Consider the following 18,184-nt stretch of genomic DNA (forward strand, 5'->3'; position numbering starts at 1 on the left):
GACTTACAGTGTTGTGCGAGTGCAGAGAACGCAGCTGAAACCTGTTACTACTGTTACTGTTACCACTGTTACTGCTACCACTGTGTGTGTAGTTGTGCATATCAATTCCCACAGGAAAGTGACCGACCGACTGTGGACTTAGCTCTGAGACTGGACAGACTAATACGTAGCTGACTGTCCTGGCCTCGGTGACGCTACGTTGACGTCTTGGTTAGCTTTGCATGGGACCTTCCAATTCTCTTCTGGAACTTCTTGTATCGTTCGTGTTAGTGGTTTACGGATCTTGACACCTTGGTTAGCTTTGTTTGGTACCTTTCAAAGATCTTCGGTAACTTCTTGTATAGTTAGTGTTAGTGGTTTACTGATCTTGATACCTTGGTTAGCTTTGTTTGGTACCTTTCAAAGATCACCTGGAACATCTTGTATAGTTAGTGTTAGTGGTTTACGGATCTTGATACCTTGGTTAGCTTTGTTTGGTACCTTTCAAAGATCACCTGGAACATCTTGTATAGTTAGTGTTAGTGGTTTACGGATCTTGACACCTTGGTTAGCTTTGTTTGGTACCTTTCAAAGATCACCTGGAACATCTTGTATAGTTAGTGTTAGTGGTTTACTGATCTTGATACCTTGGTTAGCTTTCTTTGGTACCTTTCAAAGATCACCTGGAACATCTTGTATAGTTAGTGTTAGTGGTTTACGGATCTTGACACCTTGGTTAGCTTTGTTTGGTACCTTTCAAAGATCACCTGGAACATCTTGTATAGTTAGTGTTAGTGGTTTACTGATCTTGATACCTTGGTTAGCTTTCTTTGGTACCTTTCAAAGATCACCTGGAACATCTTGTATAGTTAGTGTTAGTGGTTTACTAACCTTGGTTTGTTTGGTACCTTTCAAAGATCATCTTGAACTTCTAGCACTGTTAGTGGAATTGGCTTACTGTTCTTGACATCGTGGTTAGCTTTGCTTTGGACGTTCCAACGTTCCAACGTTCCAAAGATCATCTAGAACTTCCTGCGCATTTAGTTTTTATTGTTTTAATGTTCTAAGTGTTGATTGCAAAAGTCGTCACCACGTCTGAAATCCGCAGCTTGTACGGGCTACTACCGTGATCTTTGTTAGTGAACAACTTAGGGGCTTTGTGTCGAGTGCCTCATTCATATTACTTAGATAAGGACACTCGTATTGAATTCTGTGGTTTAGTCATGCGTTAGTCATAAGAATAAGGCGTGAATGTTAGTGGTATTAAGTATAAACGTCTGTGCGAAGTTTTTGTGTGTAAGTATGTATGTGCGTTTGTGTACGAGACACAAATATTGTTTGCGCAGGGGCTGTAGATATCACAAGGTTTTAGACCTAGAATCGGACCTACACTTGGCTGCGGAAATTACAGAGACACGGTTAAGGTTTTAGTGTCCGACTGTACACACCGAAATGAAGAATTGAGAAGTGAACGTGTCTGTTGCCGACATTTCCAGGGGTTGACTACAGTGACACACCTGTCTGTCCCTCGTGGGGCCGGGGCAGGTGTCAATGGGACTCGTCTGCTCAGACAATGCCGCCACCATCTCACATCTCTGCACATTCCCTTGACAGTTCACTTTTTTTTGTTGCATAAGGTGGTCATCGGATGTTGCAATGCCACGCGGTAGCATTGGTTCCCGGTGAAAGCACATTCCTTCGTGAATGACACAAAAAAGGGCTTTTTAAATGAAATCTTAGCTTCATTAGGACGTGGGCGGTTTTTTTTCTTAAATGGTTATGACCCGTTAACATTTATCTTGGTAATGTATCAGTTTTTTCTTGCCAATATTTCTTCCGACAGCAAATATACGGTTTCTTCTTTACACACTATATTACCCCGGTGACATAGATGTTTCTTCGTGTCTTACGTCTTTACACACTATAGTACCCCGGTGAAATAGATGTTTCTTCGTGTCTTACGTCTTTACACACTATAGTACCCCGGTGAAATAGATGTTTCTTCGTGTCTTACGTCTTTACACACAATATTAACCTGGTGAAATAGATGTTCCTTCGTGTCTTACGTCTTTACACACTATAGTACCCCGGTGACATAGATGTTTCTTCGTGTCTTACGTCTTTACACACTATATTACCTGGGTGAAATAGATGTTTCTTCGTGTCTTACGTCTTTACACACTATATTACCCCGGTGAAATAGATGTTTCTTCGTGTCTTACGTCTTCACACACTATATTACCCCCGTGAAATAGATGTTTCTTCGTGTCTTACGTCTTTACACACTATATTACCCCGGTGAAATAGATGTTTCTTCGTGTCTTACGTCTTTACACACTATATTACCCGGTGAAATAGATGTTTCTTTGTGTCTTACGTCTTTACAGCCTGAGCGGATGTTGTCCAATAATGGGATTAGGTGTGAACGTTGCTCTGGGATTGGCTATCTTCTATTGCTGAATGTGTTGCCCCAATTACAAGCAGATTTCTTTGTAAAATGTGTGCGTCAGTGGATCATAGGTGATGCAGTGCAGATGGTTGTTGCTTGTTTACGGTAGGTTCTCAGTCGTATATTAGTGTTCATCATTGGCGACAAATTTTCCTTGCGAGTGATTTGTGTTGCTAAAGCCCGGGTGGACGTAGCCCACATGAGTGTTACGAGCTGGTATTGCTGTTAATCGTTTCTCAATCTTAGGTAGCTGACTTTTCCCGGCCACAGGAAAGTCTTTTTAATGAAATGCTTGCTTCAGTAAGCGTGGGCGGCTGTAGCAGTCCCAAAAGATGTCACACGGGAGCATTGCCGCTTGATAGCTTGTCAGTCTGGCAACACTTACCGCTTCTCCACGACGACAAGGAAGCCTTTTCTCTAATGGTTTATGTCTATAGAGCGAGGACGAATGGATGTTACGAGTTAATCTTTGCTTCTTGGAGATTCTCAGTCTATAATTGCTAACATTTTCTTTCGGGGACGAAAAAGGGGTTGTTTTAAGGAATGGTTTGTGTCTTTAGAATTTGCGCTGCTGTAGTCTAAGTGGATGTTACGCATTAAGTTTTGCTGCTCGTTTTTTCCTTGACGACAACAAGATTGTTGTTAAGACGTTGTCGCCCCTAGACTGTGGGTGGATGTAATCCACGTGGATTTTGCACGGTTGCTTTGGTTCTTCCTAGATTCTAATTCTTAGTTTGTCAGCTGGGTGTTTTTGTGTGCAAAAGAAAAGTTCTTCGTGAATAGTTTACTCAGAGTATTTAGTCCGCGCGTGTTACCTGTTCTTTATACATTCTCAGTTTTGCATCGCGATCTCTTGGTGTAAATGTTACGTCATTAGAACGTGGGATAACGTAGGGTACAGTGATGAAACGCTTTAGCGTTTACTCTTTTTTATGGTTTCTTAGTTTTCTGTCACTAACTTTATTCAGTTCATAAAAAAACGTTCATGAAAATGTTGACGTCTTGATAACAAAGACGGATGTGGTCCGACGTGGATGGTACACGGTTTCTTTGGCTCTCGTTCTTGTTCTATGCGCAGCCTGTTCCAGCCACACAGGAGTTAGTTAGAAATAATTGTGGTCATTTGCAGAAGTTGCACAGAAATGACAGCTGCGTCATCTGATTCCCTGGCCAATCTCCTGTGTGGAGCTGTGTAGTCGTGGTCAGCAAGACCGTCCAGACCTATTTGAACACTGCCCAGACACTGCCGTCGTGTGCGACTGACTTGGTTTACATCGTCATGTCTTAGTCTCGAGTGGAGATGCTTCTACACAAATAGCCTTTAGAAGAAGCAAGTGTAGAAAGTTGAAAGAGGAAGATAATCTAAATCAGCATAATTTCTGATAAACAAAAGGAAGTAAGCGCTCTAAATGCACACGACATGTGTAATAGAGTACGTGAGAGTTATTCAGAACCAGTATCCTGGCACCTGAGAGAATAACAAGCATTGAAATGAACAAGCGACTTTCATCCTCAATCTCTAAATCAGCATAGTTGTGTGGCACTTTTGACCAACCCGCATCCAGGACAAAATGTTGTGGTCAGATACCGGACAAAGCGTCTAGACACTCACCGTGCCAGACAGGACTAAACAACTTGTGCGAAAGGAAAGTGGAGTATCTCCAGTGTCATGGTATGCAGGTGATGCTGTCATTTCCAGAAAGGAGAAAGAAGCTGTTTCCATCTTGTTGCATAGGAAGTGTCCACACCAGACAGAACCCTGGTACTATGGCTGTGACCACGGCAAACCCAGGCCGGTGATCGTGTTTGTGTCCTAGCGAGGTGCACGTGGTGCACGTGACTCCCTGTTAATGTTCGCCAACAGGGTGTGGGGGTTGGACTACTCCCCCCGAAAGCTCCTCTCTCTCTGCTGCGGCTTCTTCCTCCCCTCGGGGCGGGGGGAGGCCCGGGGCCGCTTTGAGGACGATGGGGAGGATTCGGACGAGAAGGAAGCCGTTAAGAACGGTGACCTCGTGTCCAATAACTGTGGCGAGGGCCAGAAAGTCAAGTCCTCACACTCTGTGGCCAGCTACGGCTCCACCATAAAGTCGGACAGTAAGGCCAGGTCAGTGGAATCTATGGCTAAGACTGACACCTCGGAAAAGAAGAAAGTGAAATCCACGGAGTCTGTTGACAAGAAGGGCACGACGCAACAAGCGAAAACCAAATCCACAGATTCTTTGGACAAGCACGCCGCCACGGAAAAAGGCGAAACACCTTCTGCAAACGGTTTGTTGACTTTTTCGCCGTTTTTAAATGTATTATGTATCGTTATTGCATAACTGCCGCCTTTCCCGATTTTTTTCGGGCATTAAGTTTGTTATGTTTTTTTGTTGCTGCCGCTAATGTCAGTATTAAGTGAATTTTAGCTGGCCCTCATTGCCGACATAACCACTTTATACTTTTCCCTGGTTTTACATGTGGCTCTGAGCGGAGTTTCGTCCCTTTGTCGGCTTCTTGTCCGTATGTTGACTTATACACACTTCCTTGTACATCCAGAGTGTCTCTTCAAATGTCTGTCTAGTTAACTTGTTTGTTTTGTTTTGTGTTTGTTTGTCTGTTTGCTTATTTCGTTGTTAGTTTTCTTGGCTTAAAGAATACTGGAGTCGATAATCGATTTTCAGAGACAGAAAATATAGCTGATTTTGATCAGGTATGCTGGACTTTTGGGGGTAAAGTTTATGTATTGCATGCGTTCTGGTGAGACGTTAGGTTTGACGAGATTTCGTAGTAATTAAGACGTCGAGCTTGGAATGCGTAAGTCAGTCCTGTGCTTAAGGGAAATTATAAGGTTGCGGTAAATAGAGAGTTAAATGAAATGTATTGTTCTGACGAGGACAGGATGACCCACAATGAAGTGTATGAACTTGCGTACTACCGAGTTATTGTCCAAGAATCAAGATAGCAATAGGAGCAACAACCATATCACACAGAATTATTTGACTGACTTCATTCCCAGTAATGAAGAATAACTTACGTGTACAGCGGAAAGGCATAAATTGTGTTAATAGGCATCCAAACGTCATGGCTATTTTATCCGCAGACCTGCCGCATCCCAACAAACATAAATAAGTAATACCTTTCACATTACGAGGGTTTCCGCACAAACAACTTCCACGCCAGAGTAGTGCCTTTCGCAACCACAGAAAGAGCGCTCGTGTGGAAGTGGCATTATCCTAACAAGAAGACCGTGTGTTGTCATAATTGGTAAAGACCTTCCCCAGGCTAGGTTAGAGGAGTATTGATCTCCTGTGAAAACATCCCCCATTGTATCGTGCTGTGCGCACAGTGTGTGTAAATGACTCTTTTTGTTGGCTCTCAAGGTACTGAAGTATCGGCGGTGTTCTTAACTTGTCCTTAGCCTCTTGTCCTATTGTTCTTGTCCGAAGCCGGAAGCTTTACGAGACTGGAGTGTGTGTGTGTGTGTGTGGGTGGGTGTGTGTGTGTGTGTGTGTGTGGGTGTGAGAGAGAGAATTGAATTGAATTGAACTTTATTTAACAAGGATTAAGATTTAAGGCTACGCCTTTTCTTACAATCTGTCCTTGGGACGCATAGACACACAATAATATAATTAAAAAATTAAAAATTAAAAAGTTATAAAACTTTACCAACAAAAGGAGGTCGAAAAACTTCAGCACGTGATAATAAAGATGACGATGATGATAATGATGACGATGATGATGATGATGATGATGATGATGATGAAGATGAGGCATGAAGAGCATACATATGTGGTTATTCATAAAATCAAATGCATACTATGCAGGTAATATTTATACATCTGATAGCAATCGAACATGTAGCAATAGTACAACAAAAATATGTTCAGAACATACAATGCACAGCATATCTTTGACGTAATACTAAGTGTGGTAAATCAAAAGGCGTTAAACTACTCAGACATTAAGTGGTTTTTAACACATTTTTTTTAACTTTGTAATGAATTTAAGTGCTTAAAGGATGATGGAAGCGAATTCCAAACTGAAGTACCCGAAAAAGCAAGACTAGTCTTATACAGGTCAATTCGTGGAATCGGTGGGATCAAGTTGACCGACCCATATCTGTGGGTAGCTTTATTAAATAATGATGTAATGTAAATCGGTACTTTACCGTAATACAATTTATGCATGAAAATGGCTTTGTTTAACTTGAGATGCTTTTCCAGTGGGAGAAAGTTAAGCATTTTTAATTTCATATCTGTTGAGGCATTATCCTTTACGATGAGTTTGGCCGAGCGACGATAGAGAGAGTCTAACTTTTTCAAGTGGACATCACTGCTGCCATCCCAGAGCGTCGAAACATAATTAATGTGATGCATTACATGAGCATGGTGGAACATTTCCAGAGTCCTTCTGTCCGTAAATTGCTTTAACTTGGATAGGAGGAAAACGTTCTTGGCTACTTTCTTGCAAATATGCTGAAATTGTGCCTGCCACTTGAATTCACAATCAATAATTACCCCTAAAACGCGATGCTGTTGAACTTGTTCAGTTGATTGCGTACCAATAGTAAAATTTAGTTTGAGTGGAGAAATCTGGTGTTTTTGTCTGGTTGCAATTACCATACTTTTAGTTTTTATTGGATGGACAAGCATAGCATTAGCACTACACCAGTTATTTACATCGTTTAAAGCTGTTTGAAGGGAGGACTCTATTACTGGAACAGACTTTCCACTTGCATGAAGAGAAGAATCGTCAGCAAATAAATCACTTCTTACATTACTATCAGAAATGTGCAGTGGCAGATCATTGATATACAGACAGAACAAGATCGGCCCAAGCACTGACCCTTGAGGCACCCCGCAGAGAGAGAGAGAGAGAGAGGGAGAGAGAGAGAGAGGGGGGGCATTTACACTTTGACAATTTAGTCTTGAACTAAATAATATCGTTATGGAAAGGAGAAAATACCAGCGGATGGTGGAGAGAGAGAGAGGGAAAGAGAGAGAAAGAGAGGGTGAGAGAGAGAGAGAGAGAGAGAGAGAGAGAGAGAGAGAGAGAGAGAGAGAGAGAGAGAGAGAGAGAGAGATCAAATCAAATCAAATCAAATCAAATTTTATTTTTCGAGGGTTGTGGCATAAGCAATACAACGAGCTTTTTTTCAACCAGCCCTCGCCCAGAGAGGGGACTAATCTAATCACATATTTACACGGATATTAACGTAGAAAAAAAGGTAGAGAAAAACAACAACATATGAATATTTACACATTACATATTATACACAAATATAAAGCGTCGTATATGTAACGTAGTGAAAACAATGCTGAATACACATGCATGAGTAAATGTGTTATTAAAGCTTTGAGTGTTTTTGTGTGGATATAATGAACACTGATGCTTTGGACAAATGAAAATATAACCGGCCAAACGAAGTCAGAGAGAGAGAGAGAGAGAGAGAGAGAGAGAGAGAGAGAGAGAGAGAGAGAGAGAGAGAGAGAGAGAGAGAGAGAGAGAGAGAGAGAGAGAGAGAGGGGGGGCGGCGTTTACGCTTTGACAATTAATTTAGTCTTAAACTAATATCGTTTATGAAAGGAAAAAATACAAGAGAGAGAGAGAGAGAGAGAGGGGGGGAGGGGGCGTTTAAACTTTGACAAATTAGTCTCTAACTAATATCGTTTTGAAAACGAGATAATAAAAGCAAACGAGAGAAAGAGAGAGAAAGATAGTGCGTATGTGTGTATGTGTGTGTGTGTGTGTGTGTGTGCGGGCGCGCGCTGTGGCAGTTGTTCCTGGGTTTATTACTTTTTCATATGGAGAGGGCCTTTCTTTTCTGTGTTGTCACACGCACTGCAGATGTTTACCAGGCAAGTCACGAACAGCATTATGCTGGTTTTGTAAACAGCACGTTTTGGTGTCCAAAATAACGCCGTAAGATCGAAAAACAAAACATCAAACCCTGGTTCGATTTTTGTTCGCGCTAGCGTTCCACAGCGATGGTTTTCGAGGTTCGTGTTTTGTGCAAACAAGCGTGAGTGTGGGAATTTTTTGTCGATTAATTGTTATACAGCGTGCAAGTCATCCATCACGCGGGACAGGAGATAGATATCGTCACTTCTCTGCATATCCCTATTCCCTGCACCAAGAATGGTGCATACAGTGACATGAGATATCGTCGCTTCTCTGCATATCCCTATTCCCTGCACCTAGAATGGTGCATACAGTGACGTGAGATATCGTCGCTTCTCTGCATATCCCTATTCCCTGCACCTAGAATGGTGCATACAGTGACGTGAGATATCGTCGCTTCTCTGCATATCCCTATTCCCTGCACCTAGAATGGTGCATACAGTGACGTGAGATATCGTCGCACTTCTCTGCATATCCCTATTCCCTGCACCTAGAATGGTGCATACAGTGACGTGAGATATCGTCGCTTCTCTGCATATCCCTATTCCCTGAACCTAGAATGGTGCATACAGTGACGTGAGATATCGTCGCACTTCTCTGCATATCCCTATTCCCTGAACCTAGAATGGTGCATACAGTGACGTGAGATATCGTCGCACTTCTCTGCATATCCCTATTCCCTGCACCTAGAATGGTGCATACAGTGACGTGAGATATCGTCACTTCTCTGCATATCCCTATTCCCTGCACCTAGAATGGTGCATACAGTGACGTGAGATATCGTCACTTCTCTGCATATCCCTATTCCCTGCACCTAGAATGGTGCATACAGTGACGTGAGATATCGTCACTTCTCTGCATATCCCTATTCCCTGCACCCAGAATGGTGCATACAGTGACGTGAGATATCGTCACTTCTCTGCATATCCCTATTCCCTGCACCTAGAATGGTGCATACAGTGACGTGAGATATCGTCACTTCTCTGCATATCCCTATTCCCTGCACCCAGAATGGTGCATACAGTGACATGAGATATCGTCGCGCTTCTCTGCATATCCCTATTCCCTGCACCTAGAATGGTGCATACAGTGACGTGAGATATCGTCGCGCTTCTCTGCATATCCCTATTCCCTGCACCTAGAATGGTGCATACAGTGACGTGAGATATCGTCGCACTTCTCTGCATATCCCTATTCCCTGCACCTAGAATGGTGCATACAGTGACATGAGATATCGTCGCACTTCTCTGCATATCCCTATTCCCTGCACCTAGAATGGTGCATACAGTGACGTGAGATATCGTCGCACTTCTCTGCATATCCCTATTCCCTGCACCTAGAATGGTGCATACAGTGACGTGAGATATCGTCGCACTTCTCTGCATATCCCTATTCCCTGCACCTAGAATGGTGCATACAGTGACGTGAGATATCGTCACACTTCTCTGCATATCCCTATTCCCTGCACCTAGAATGGTGCATACAGTGACGTGAGATATCGTCGCACTTCTCTGCATATCCCTATTCCCTGCACCTAGAATGGTGCATACAGTGACGTGAGATATCGTCGCACTTCTCTGCATATCCCTATTCCCTGCACCTAGAATGGTGCATACAGTGACATGAGATATCGTCGCACTTCTCTGCATATCCCTATTCCCTGCACCTAGAATGGTGCATACAGTGACGTGAGATATCGTCGCACTTCTCTGCATATCCCTATTCCCTGCACCTAGAATGGTGCATACAGTGACGTGAGATATCGTCGCACTTCTCTGCATATCCCTATTCCCTGCACCCAGAATGGTGCATACAGTGACATGAGATATCGTCGCGCTTCTCTGCATATCCCTATTCCCTGCACCTAGAATGGTGCATACAGTGACATGAGATATGGCATATATCGTTGCATTTTCTCCTGATTTCTATTTCCTGTACACAAAGAGCTGCATGCAGAACCTTCTCTGTTAAGTACAGTGACGTGAGATATCGTCGCATTTTCTGCAGATTTCTATCATCCCTGCACACGGAACCTACTCTATTTTGCACAGTGACGTGAGATATGGCCAATATCGTTGCATTTTCTGCAGATTTCTATTCCCTGCACACAAAGAGTTGCACACAGAATCTTCTCTATTTTGAACAGTGGTATGAGATATGGTCTATATCATCGCGGTTTTTTCAGGTTTCTATTCCCCGCACACAAACAGCTGCGCACAGAACCTTCTCTATGTTACAATGACATGAGTCATGATGAGATATATCCTATATCGTCACATTTTCTGCAGATTTCTATTCCCTGCACACAAAGACCAGCATGTACGACCTCCATTTTGTACAGTGACATTAGATTTGACCTCTATCGTTACATTTTCTGCAGATTTCTATTCCCTGCACACAAAGACCAGCATGTACGACCTCCATTTTGTACAGTGACATTAGATTTGACCTCTATCGTTACATTTTCTGCAGATTTCTATTCCCTGCACACAAAGACCAGCATGTACGACCTCCATTTTGTACAGTGACATTAGATTTGACCTCTATCGTTACATTTTCTGCAGATTTCTATTCCCTGCACACAAAAAGCTGCTTGTGAAACCTTCTTTATTTTGTACAGTGACACGGTTTCGCTAAAAATCCATTACAACCAAATATTCTTTCTTGCCAAAGAACGGTTAAGTGCAGAATTGCAAAACACTTTTTTCTGCGCAGTATTGAATTTCCACTGCTGAATGTCCGGTTGCTGTGAAATTTGGTGTTTACAAGTTTGGTTTGTGTGTTTGTTTGTTTGCTTAACGCCCAGCCGACCACGAAGGGCCATATCAGGGCGGTGCTGCTTTGACATATAACGTGCGCCACACACAAGACAGAAGTCGCAGCACAGGCTTCATGTCTCACCCAGTCACATTATTCTGACACCGGACCAACCAGTCCTAGCACTAACCTCATAATGCCAGACGCCAGGCGGAGCAGCCACTAGATTGCCAATTTTAAAGTCTTAGGTATGACACGGCCGGGGTTCGAACCCACGACCTCCCGATCACGGGGCGGACGCCTTACCACTGGGCCACCCTTACCACTAGGCCACCCTTACCACAAGGCCACCCTTACCACTAGGCCACCCTTACCACTAGGCCACCCTTACCACTAGGCCACCCTTACCACTAGGCCACCCTTACCACTAGGCCACCCTTACCACTAGGCCACCCTTACCACTAGGCCACCCTTACCACTAGGCCACCCTTACCACTAGGCCACCCTTACCACTAGGCCATTACAAGTTTGGGTCAATGTAAGCAAAAAGTGGGATTTGTGTGCTGCATGATTCTTTTCTTGGATTAAATCGAAAATTTAAATTTTAAATTTAGTTTTGTGATGTCCTTGACTAGTCACAGTTATGCAGAATTGTCCATTGTTTGCTTGAACTTTGTGTCTGCTTCTCTGTCGTATTCCGATATATCTCGCTATGTCTCTGTCTGTCCGTCCGTCTGTCTGTCTGTCTGGAAGTGTCTGCCTCTCTCTCTGTCTCTCACTCTCTCAGTCTGTCTGTCTGTCTGTCTGTCTGTCTGTCTCTCTCTCTCTCTCTCTCTCTCTCTCTCTCTCCCTCTCTCTCTCTCTCTCCTCTCTCTCTGTTTCTCTGTCTCGCTCACTGTCTCTCTCTTTCCATCTCTTTCCCTATCTCGCTCTCTCTCTCCATTTATTCCCCCCCTCCCCCTCCCCCCCCCCCCCCCGGCCAGTGCGAGGGCTGAATGAAGGAATGATCAGAAAGCACCGTTATTGTTATTCCGTCAGCTTTACGACTTTATATGATTTTATCTCGTTTTTGAATTCACACTTTCTTTCCAAAATGGGAGTCTAATTTTATTTTGCATCACAGAAGACAGTGCAATACCACTAATGGACAGGGCATTACATTTGACGGGTGTGTAGTTGAAAAGAAAAATAATCGTTTGTTTAGAATCAGGAACTTCCCTTGCAAAAGCAACACGGTATACATTCAGCAGACTCCTTTTGTTAGGGAAGCAGGTTGCATTAGTTGCAGCAGCAATCAATTCAGACATACAAATAGTGTGGATTTGACTGAGTCCCCATGCCCCCCTCCCCCCTCCCATTCCACTGCCTCCGATCAATTAACCCGGACCCCGCCTAGTCATTGCACACTAGACCTAGCCCACAACCAAGCTTCTCTCTTTAACTGCGCACCTCGCTATTTCCAGCCAACAGCAGACAGCTGATGGGCGGAACATCTCTGTCCCTCTCTGTCTCTGACAGTCCACGAACATACCCTTGCCCCCTTTATCTACCTCAGTGTTGGCTTCATTAGACCTTTCCGTACCAACCCACGTCTCTGGGGACAACCGGAAGGACAGTGCCAACTGCTTTCGGTGTTAGTGACCGAAGATTTTGATCGGAAAAGACGCACCTTTTATACAGACAAACAAGAATCAATATAGTCCGTAACCACACCTCTATTTGCCATCTAAATGAACTGATTAAAATGGAGAAAAAAAGGTCTTTGGTTGTATCTACACCTGTGTGTAAACCATGTTTAAACTAGTAGTTTTGTAAACGGTTTGTTAATACAATTTACCACAACCTGAACACGTAAGATACACCTATACGTATTAACAAACTTACGTACTGTCAGGAAGATTAATACACAGCGATTGCCAATATTAGAAGATTACATGACGATGTTAATTTAAATAAGTGTTTTGGCTTTATCAATGCATGCTCTTTTTTTCATGTGGTGATTTTGAATTCTAGAGAATAAAATTAATGTCAATCGTCATGCTTTATTAAACATTTATTTATTTATGTATTGCCTGTACACGTTTTCACTAGTGAGTCACGTTTTATGAACTGTAAGCATGCTTTGTTTAGTACCAAGTTCAAGGGACATAAAGAGTGTCGCACTCGGATGAAGTGATCTTCTGACTTTGGTGACGTGATCTTCTGACTTTGGTGACGTGATCTTCTGACTTTGGTGACGTGATCTTCTGACTTTGGTGACGTGATCTTCTTACTTTGGTGACGCATAAGCCCACCGGTGAAATCTTCTCGATTTTTTGCTTTAAGTAGAAATGGAGATAAGAAAGTCAGACGATCATTTTTGTTAGTACCATCTAAACAATGATGGGGTTAAAACCAGTCAAACACTCTATCAGTAAGGGAAATAACCAAGTGAATAAACCAGCCGCACAACAAATCCCAAACGTCATTTCTCACAGCAAATGTTTTCCAAGCCAGACTATATCACTTACTGCCGAAGATAAGACCAGATTTTTGTCCACTGGATGAAATAAACATGATTGATAAGCTCTGAACCCTCAAATCCCAGCGATAATAATTCGTGGGTCCCGGAAGCTCAGCGCAACACGGATAAATGGCGGGACCGCCTTGCTCCCTTGCCCTCAGCGAGCATCACGTGACCGGTGATCTATAGCTCCACTGGCTTAGGGACATGCGCGTGAGGGATGCGTGTTCAAGTAGGGCTGACGAGCTTCCGGTGAGGGAATGCAACACACCGGTGTTGAGGCCCGTTGTATCGCGCCATCTTGGTCTGGGCTGTGACAGCTTCCGCTGACAGCACTATCCAGGGGAATCAACTCCAAGAAAGGGCAAAACCACTTCAGATTTATTGCTGTGGGTCCTCTTGTCACTGATGATAGAAAACGACATGATGGAATCAGTAGCGTGCTACAGATAAGGGGACGGTGTTGGTCGGGGCTGGGGTTGGGGTTGGAAAATCAACCTCACGGCTGCTGTTGGCATTTTTCACCCAGAGACACTGGAGTTAGTGGTAATGTTGAAATTTAGCGTTAAAAAATCAAAGCTCAACATAGTGGCATTTGTCACTTATTTTTGATGCAAGTCCCTTTAATCAAACCAAAGAATAGTTATCGCGACATTAATTGACGGATTGAGCTCCAAACTTAAGTATAATTAATTGACTTGGTCAGTTCACCGACGAAAATGACAAAAACATGCATACGTAATACCGATAGAGTTGCCTCCCCTCCTTTGAAAACGTCGCAGTGCCGATGGTTTCCTTCTAAAACACATGTAAACGAAAGGCATCTCTACAGATCATTCCGTGACTTCAAAGGTATCTAAAATGACTTGTTATGCATACGAGAGCAGGTTTTGCAAAATTGGAGGCTCAAATTGCAGTAGATTCTGAGCTATGAATTTACAACGCTAAAGTTCGAATTAGTGATATAAATATTGATATGCGCGCTCTGTAATGATTACAGGCACGTTCAATTCTGCAGAAACCATCATTCGTTCTACCGCATTTGAAAAGTTCTTGAACTACTTCTAGTTCCTTTGGCTTTGGGCGCCAGAGATGCAAATTACGAATCAAAAGAAGACGACAGTAGGGTAATGACATCTGAGAAGGAAAGGGACGTTCAGCACTCTAAACACATACGACGTGCGCAACAGGAGTAAGTGAGACGGGTATGTGTGTGTGTGTGTGTGTGTGTGAGCATGCAAAACCCACCAACCGGGTTTATGTATATGTTCACACAGTACCAACTGGGGCTAAAAAAACAAGTGGGTTCCACATTTTGGAACCCAGTTGTTTTATTCTTGATTCGTAACAACCAGGTTCCAAACGACTCAGAAAACAAGTTTTAGCAAAAAATATATTTTTTTTTTTTTTACGGAAAGAATGCCATATTCAAGATGATGACACTCTTTCCGTCAAAATTCCGTGCCCTATAGGCTACGAAATAGGTCAAATTTTATGCCTTTTTTAGTGTCAAATTCGTCCATGCCGGAGCGGATACTGCAGCCAGTGCGGTTGTAGTGCAAGCGCACTACAAAGACACTGCGCGCAGTGCCGTTGTAGTCCAAGTGCACTATCGGCTATGAACCCACTTGGTGGGTTTTGCGTGTATGTGTGTGTGTGTGTGTGTGTGTGTGTGCGCGCCTTTCCTCTCTCTTCTGCCAACCTAACAGTTTCAAATTCAATATCTGTTGCGGTGTGTCAAATAAAATATTCTCGAATTCTGAAAACAGCCTCCTTCCCCCTACCGCCCCCCCTCCCCCCTCCTCCACCCCCCTCCACCCCCCCCCCCCCCCCCCCCCCAGGTTCCACTTACTTTTCTGCTCAGCCTGGTGAATCGCTGACTGGAAAAGGGGAGATAACAACAGGCATGCACACTATTTGTTCCCTCTGTGCAGTGAGTACCTGTTCGTGTCTACACACACTAATTGCACAGCAAGTTGTGTTTCTCTCCCTCATTACCGCCCTTTGAAATATTGATCTGCCTCTCCTCCTGTTAGCTGGTCTAACAGTCTTGTGGCACGCGACCGCCGTGTGTTGATTGTCCACAGAGACAAACTCCTGTGTGCCATCCTTATCTATTGGTGATTGTCGTCTCGCAGGATGAATTTGTCTGGAGATTTGGCGGCAATAAACTGCTACCTTTCCCCACGTGTTAGTTAGGTGATTAGGGGCTTATCTTTTGTGAGACAAACTGCTACCTTTCCCCACGTGTTAGTTAGGTGATTAGGGGCTTATCTTTTGTGAGACAAAGGGGAATGTGGTTAGCTCTTTCTGTGCCTGTCTCTTTTCCCCTCGTTCTTTATCACACCCCCCCCCCTCCCTCCCTCGCCGTCCCGCGCTCTTTCTCTCCCGCTCTCTTCTTCTCTTTCTCCCCACTCTCTCTCACTGTCTGTATGTCTGATTATCTGTCTGTCTGTCTGTATCTCTCTGTGTCTCTCTCTCCGTCTCTGTATCTCTATGTGTATCTGTCTGTCTGTCTGTCTGTCTGTCTGTCTGTCTGTCTCTCTCTCTCTCTCTCTCTCTCTCTGTCTGTCGGTCTGTCTGTCTGTCTCTCTCTCTCTGTCTGTCTTTGTCTCTCTCTCTCTCTCTCTCTCTGTCTGTCTGTCTGTCTGATTATCTGTCTGTCTGTCTCTCTCTCTCTCTCTCTCTCTGTCTCTCTCTCTGTCTGTCTGTCTCTCTCTCTCTCTCTCTGTCTGTCTTTCTCTCTCTCTCTCTCTCTCTCTCTCTCTCTCTCTCTCTCTCTCTCTCTCTCTCTCTCTCTCTCTCTCTCTCTCTCTCTCTCTCTCTCTCTCTCTCTCTCTCTCTCTCTGACAAACTCATTTGACGAAGTTTTACAGGAAACAGTATGTATCCATTAACTGTAAAACTTCGTCAAACGAGTTTGTCAGTAGTGGTGTCCCTCAAGGGTCTGTATTAGGACCTATCTTGTTCTGTATTTATATAAATGATTTACCCCTTCATGTGTCCGATGAAAAAGTTAGATGTGAGTTCTTCGCGGATGACTCTTCTGTTCACACCAGTCAAAAATCTTTGGAATCCGTCAACTCTTCTCTTCAAACAAGTGTGGATGAAATCACTGAGTGGTGCGTTTCTAATGCAATGATCATTCATCCGATTAAAACAAAGAGTATGGTGATAACCACGAGACAAAAACACCAATTAAGTCCTTTACAATTACAACTGTCAGTTGGTTCAACTCAAGTGCAGCAAGTTAGGGAACATAGATTATTGGGTGTTACCATTGATCAAGAGTTGAAATGGCAAACTCATTTGAGTAATATTTGCAAACTAGTATCACAAAATTTGTACCTGTTATCAAAATTAAGGCACTACGCTGATTCTGCAGCACTCAAAATGTTCTATTACGCCCACATAATGCCTCATATAAACTTTGCATCGACACTTTGGGATAACTGCAGCGATGTTCATTTAAAAAGACTCAATTCCCTGCATCGCCGAGCTGCAAAACTTATTCTGCATGATTTGAATAGGTCCACGGATGATAAACTAAAGCTCTTGAATTTCCTCCCCTTGAAAGATCAGTTGACGTTAAACAAGGCTGTGTTCATGTATAAAATTCTAAATGACGACTGTCCTAAATATTTGCAATCACATTTCAAACATGCCACAAAAAGATATGGGTCCCAAAAAATCATCCCTCCTATACCTCGCATAGACCTCTACAAATCGAGCTTAGCCTTCTCGGGAGCGTTTCTCTGGAACTCCTTCCCCCAACAGATAAGAAATGCAACTTCAGTGAAAATGTTTAAGAGACAGTCACGTTCACACATCATTCGTGAATGAAATGTCCTGTTCGATTGTTATTTTGTTAAACATTTTGTACTAATGTTAACGGATGTGTAGCTGATCGGAGCAACTTATTCCCAAATGAAAGGTATAACTATGTCAATGTAATTTTGTAATTTTTTGAGTTCTCCTTATGTAATTCCTTAAATGCACATTGTGTTGCATTCTGTACAATGTATTTCTGTATTTTATATGATTGAATTTATATTTGTAATGTGCGTCTGTCTTTATGTGTTGTATAAAGGACAGGTTGGAAGAATAGGCTTTGCCTAAAACCTTTATCCTTTTGTAATAAAGTTCTGAGTCTGAGTCTGAGTCTGAGTCTCTCGCTCCCTCCCTCCCTCTCTCTATCTCTCTCTCTCTCTCTCTCTCTCTATCTCGCGCGCGCTCTCTAGTACAGCCAGAAAGGACAAATCGAGACATCTCATAACATTATATATATTGTATAAATATTGTAAATACCTTGTTTTGACATTTGAAATGGAATCCGAAATGTCGTTGAACAAAACCATAGCGTTCCTATCTTGTAAGATGTCAGTGTACCTTACCATCTCAAGATTCCTCACTTTAAGTTGATTAAAATGGTAAGTTTGATTCGTCCGTTTAGGAAGCTTTAACATTTCAGAGCGAAATCACAGTACCATTAACCGTTACATTGTGTCTGCTGTGTATCTTGTTTGTCCTTTTCAAAGCCAATAGGTGGACGTTCTTGTCAATGTTTTGTTTTATGTGTAAGCTGAGAAGCAAAAGAATTCTGCACTCACCAA

General features: G+C 43.1%; 1 protein-coding gene across 3 annotated transcripts in view; it reads left to right on the plus strand.

Annotated features, from left to right (window-relative positions):
* The window catches only part of LOC138952160 (synaptotagmin-14-like), a 136,810-nt gene that overhangs the window by 71,078 nt on the left and 47,548 nt on the right, over positions 1-18,184 (plus strand). Inside the window, exon 1 of one of the 3 annotated variants that reach the window (XM_070323756.1) lies at positions 3,564-4,696. The exons of the other annotated variants lie outside the window; for them this stretch is intronic. Coding sequence (XP_070179857.1) covers positions 4,279-4,696 — 418 coding nt within the window. The 5' untranslated portion in view covers positions 3,564-4,278. Of the gene's footprint in view, positions 1-3,563; positions 4,697-18,184 lie in introns of those variants that run through there. 3 annotated transcript variants of the gene reach the window in all.

The sequence above is a fragment of the Littorina saxatilis genome, linkage group LG17, assembly GCF_037325665.1.
Source record: "Littorina saxatilis isolate snail1 linkage group LG17, US_GU_Lsax_2.0, whole genome shotgun sequence".
Taxonomy (NCBI): Eukaryota; Metazoa; Mollusca; class Gastropoda; order Littorinimorpha; family Littorinidae; genus Littorina; species Littorina saxatilis.